This window comes from Protobothrops mucrosquamatus, unplaced genomic scaffold (genome assembly GCF_001527695.2).
Source record: "Protobothrops mucrosquamatus isolate PMUCROS unplaced genomic scaffold, P.Mucros_1.0 scaffold724, whole genome shotgun sequence".
Classification (NCBI taxonomy): Eukaryota; Metazoa; Chordata; class Lepidosauria; order Squamata; family Viperidae; genus Protobothrops; species Protobothrops mucrosquamatus.
In genome coordinates this window covers 369,882-373,746 of record NW_015387002.1, presented here as the reverse complement: position 1 = coordinate 373,746, position 3,865 = coordinate 369,882, and the positions used below count along the sequence as shown (strand labels likewise).

General features: G+C 35.2%; 1 protein-coding gene across 1 annotated transcript in view; it reads left to right on the top strand.

The window, feature by feature from the left end:
• Positions 1-1,309: 1,309 nt before the first annotated feature.
• Positions 1,310-3,865, top strand: part of LOC107289572 (protoheme IX farnesyltransferase, mitochondrial) — a 44,972-nt gene continuing 42,416 nt past the window's right edge. Inside the window, exon 1 of the mRNA XM_015818354.1 lies at positions 1,310-1,376. Within this exon, the coding sequence (XP_015673840.1) occupies positions 1,333-1,376 (44 nt within the window). The 5' untranslated portion in view covers positions 1,310-1,332. The remainder of the gene's footprint in view (positions 1,377-3,865) is intronic.

The window sequence follows — 3,865 nt, the reverse complement described above, 5'->3', positions numbered from 1 at the left end:
CCCATTTAATCTAACATTTTGTTCCCATAGTGGTCAACAAAATGTTTCTATAAGAGCTCAATCCTTCTTTGAAGACAGGTTTATTCTCAAAACATATGGTGTTTAAAAGCATCCTAACTGAAGCTAAAAACAAAACAATGCGACTTGAACCATTGATAGCCAAATCTACGTGAATTCTTTATTTAATGGTTATGGACATGTTTTCTTTGCAAAATGGATTCACAGGTTTACCATGTTTACCCAAAAGTAAGAGCTACCCCGAAAATAAGCCCTAGCTTGATTTGGGGGGGGCTAATATAAGCCTTACCCCAAAAATAAGCCCTAGTTTTGGGGCAAGGCACACACTTAAAAAACAAGTTGGGGTGGGGGGTGGAGCTACCCCATATGCCCTGCACCAACTTACCGTTGCAGCCAGGCCTACCATGAATCAACATCTGCCTCACCTCGCTGGCTCACTTCTTCTGCGGTGCCCCCCCCCCGCCTGCATTTCGCAATCAGAGACCTTCTGGAAAGGCCTCTGCAGCCGAGAATGGAGCTACAGATTTCCGTAGCTCGGTTCTCGGCTGCAGAGACCTTTCCAGAAGGCATCTGACAATGAAATGCAGACCAGGGAACGCCACATTTGCCAGTCCAGCACTCCATTCTCAGCTGCAGAGGCATTTCCTTTGGCCACAGAAGTGGGCCGGCTGGGTGGGGCTCTTGGTGTCGCTGCTGTTAGGTGAGACCATGGAAAAGACCCCTGGAAAGTAAAATCTGGTGCCTCTTTTGGAGGCAAAAAAAAAAAAAAAGACTGGGTCTTATTTTCGGGAAAACACGGTATATGGTTGAGCTGCCATGTTAACCCGTCTGACTGGACTGGAAAAGGAGTCTCTTGAATCAGTAATAGCAGTAGCATTTGCTAGAATTGACTGACTCTTGATTGGGTCAAAGGCTTCCAATTTTGATGATCTTAAATTGTTATAATGTTAATCTTTAAAACAAAGTACTTGCAATTAACAATGATTGTGCAGTTTTATTTAAAAAATTAGGAAGAAGAAAGAAAAGTGTTTTTATGCAAGTATTGCCAGACTTGTTAAAAGCTCTGAGGGGAATGGATTTTGGGCACTTATTTTCAAAGTTTTTGTTCATGCACTTCTCCTGCCCTTTAAGGAAATGTTGGAAAAGTTAATGTAAAATAAAATTGCACTATTTCAGTAGTACTTTGAAAAAGTTTTGCATTAAGACCAAGCAGCTGCACAAATAATTCATACTTTTAACAGTTCAAATGCATCTCTTAAAGTTATTTTCTTTTTTTTTCTTTTGTAGTTCTTTGAGGTTCCATTTGATGCAAATATGAATAGGACAAAAAACAGACCTCTAGTACAAGGACAGATCAGGTAAGGTTGCACATCTGCTTTCTTTAAGCAGACATGAATCTCGTTGCTGTATTTCCCCTATTTTCAATCTTTCTTTGTGCTTAGTTAAATAAAGAATAAAAGAAATGGAAAGAAAACGTTTTGAATGCTTTGATGATTCTGACATTTATAATGCCATCCCAAAAAATTATCAACTTGCCTTCATCATGTTCATATGTTGTATAAGGGCCTTTATAGAAATGTGTATTAAGAGTTACAGACTTCAACATTTTTGTATAAAAATAAACAAACATTAGAAGCAAAATGCTGATCCTACTAGGTCTTGTAAATTTCCAGAAAAATTAAACTATGGATCTCCTGCATTAATTCCTAAAAGAAACTTACCTTGCCTATAACAAGTAAATAGGCTAATACTTTTTAAATATTTGGTATAGAAACCACATAATACCTGATCACTGGTTTATGATATTCTACTAGAATGAAAGCACAATACGTTTTCTATTGCCAGCAACATAAACACTGGGGATTTACATTATTAGAATGATTCAGGAGCCCCGGCAGTTTAAATAATATATCATTGTGATTCCCATGACTTAATGGTAGCGTTTTGGGGCCAAAATGTATGCATACATAATTATTCAAAAATTACATGTTCACAAAACATATTAATATTATGGACAATGATGTTCCAATTCAGCCTACCAACTCTTAAAAAAATATTCTGCCTATTTCTTTGGGAAAAAAACAAATGTTTGCTTTTTGCTTCCTAAGGTTCTAGCACAACAGTGTTATCTAATAGCTCATGTGATATAAAGAAATGCAAAGTTTTAATCTTATCTCAGACACTATAAAATGTAACATTCAGTGGCTGATTTACAATGGGAATTGATCTTATTGAAATATTTGGAGACCTATTTTCTGTGGGAGAACATAATATTTCCTTACTGTAATATATTCAAATCAAGGTAAGACAAGACAGTGTTAACTTTTAATTTGTCGCTGTGAATAATTTTAAATCAAATTTGTAGCAGCTTTTATGCTATTTTAATTTTTGATGTTCATTTATAATGAAAAAAAATCTGTTTACAGCAAGAGTTTATTCTAAGGTATTATTATTATTATCAGGGAGGGAAAACACTGTTGTAATATGTTGTTCAAAGAAGCTATTACAGAAACACAAATAATCAGATGAAGACAAATATAAAAAGAGGTATAGTATCCCGATGTGCCAAAAAGCAAGTTAATCCTTCCATTCTCTTGATTTATCATTGAAGTAGCAGCCAAATCACAGCCATATTGGAACATTTGGAACTAGCTGAGACTGTTCTATTTCCTTACAACTGCTGGACATGTTAGTCCTGCATTCTGTTGGGTCTTTGGTACTCTCTGAACTTGGTGGTTTTCTTGCAGACATTTTATTACCAAATTTGGTAGCATCTTCATACACTGTATGACCTAACATCTTAACACTGATGATGTTACCTAGTTTGGTAATGAAATGTCTGCAAGAAAACCACTAAGTTCAGAGAGCACCAGGGACCCCACAGTTTAACACTGAGCTAGCTACAGATATTCTCTTCTATTGCTCTTCTTGCCTCAAATCGTAATTGTGTCATTTTATGCATGCATGTTACATTTAATGATAGAGTACTTTTTAAACTTTCCATTTAAAATATTACAACTCTGCAAATGAAGTGTGACTTCTGTGAAAAAACTTAGATGACTGAATGTATATCATAACTTTCTCATTTCTTTATCTAAAGACCTTGAGAGTGTGCTACTAAATACTATATATGATATATAGTTATCCTTCTATAAATAGTTGCAATACTTTTTTGCCAATATTTTACAAAAATAATTCTTAAATATGCCTCATCTTTTGTGCATACACTTTTCTCTGTATATACATATAAATAAAAAGCCAAGGTCCCACGAGGCTTCTGTTTGAACATAAAGCAACCTTGATTTCTACTTGTGTGTCTGTTCAGTTTCTTAAAGGATTCAGTTCCAAGTTCTAGGGGAAATGGAGAATGCTGCACCTTATTTGCAAACTTTAAACTAAAGCCCTTATTCATAAACTATTCAACAAACAATTTTCAGATAGCATTTCCATGATTTGTGCCAAGGATTATTTATAACAAAATTATGTTTTCCCTTAGGCATCTGTGAACAGTTGGTCCTATTTATTTCTGTGTTTTATCCATCATCTTTGGAGGATTGAAGAAAAGTGATGGATGAAATTACATGAAAATTGAAACAAAATAGTAAAGCAAGCCCTGGGGGTAAACTCACCCTCACTGTAAATAGAGTACTTTAGTAAACTTGTTCTGATTTGTTCTGTGAGGTGGTGCTAATTATAGATTTCTAACTTCAGTTAATTTTATTTTAAAAACATCATGAGGAAAATTTTAATGAGAACATCTGTTGAACACACAGTAAGCCAAAAATTGAGCCCAGCCAAAATTCAGTGAAATGGATCTATACCTTTCGCTCTAGTCTTTCAATTTGGT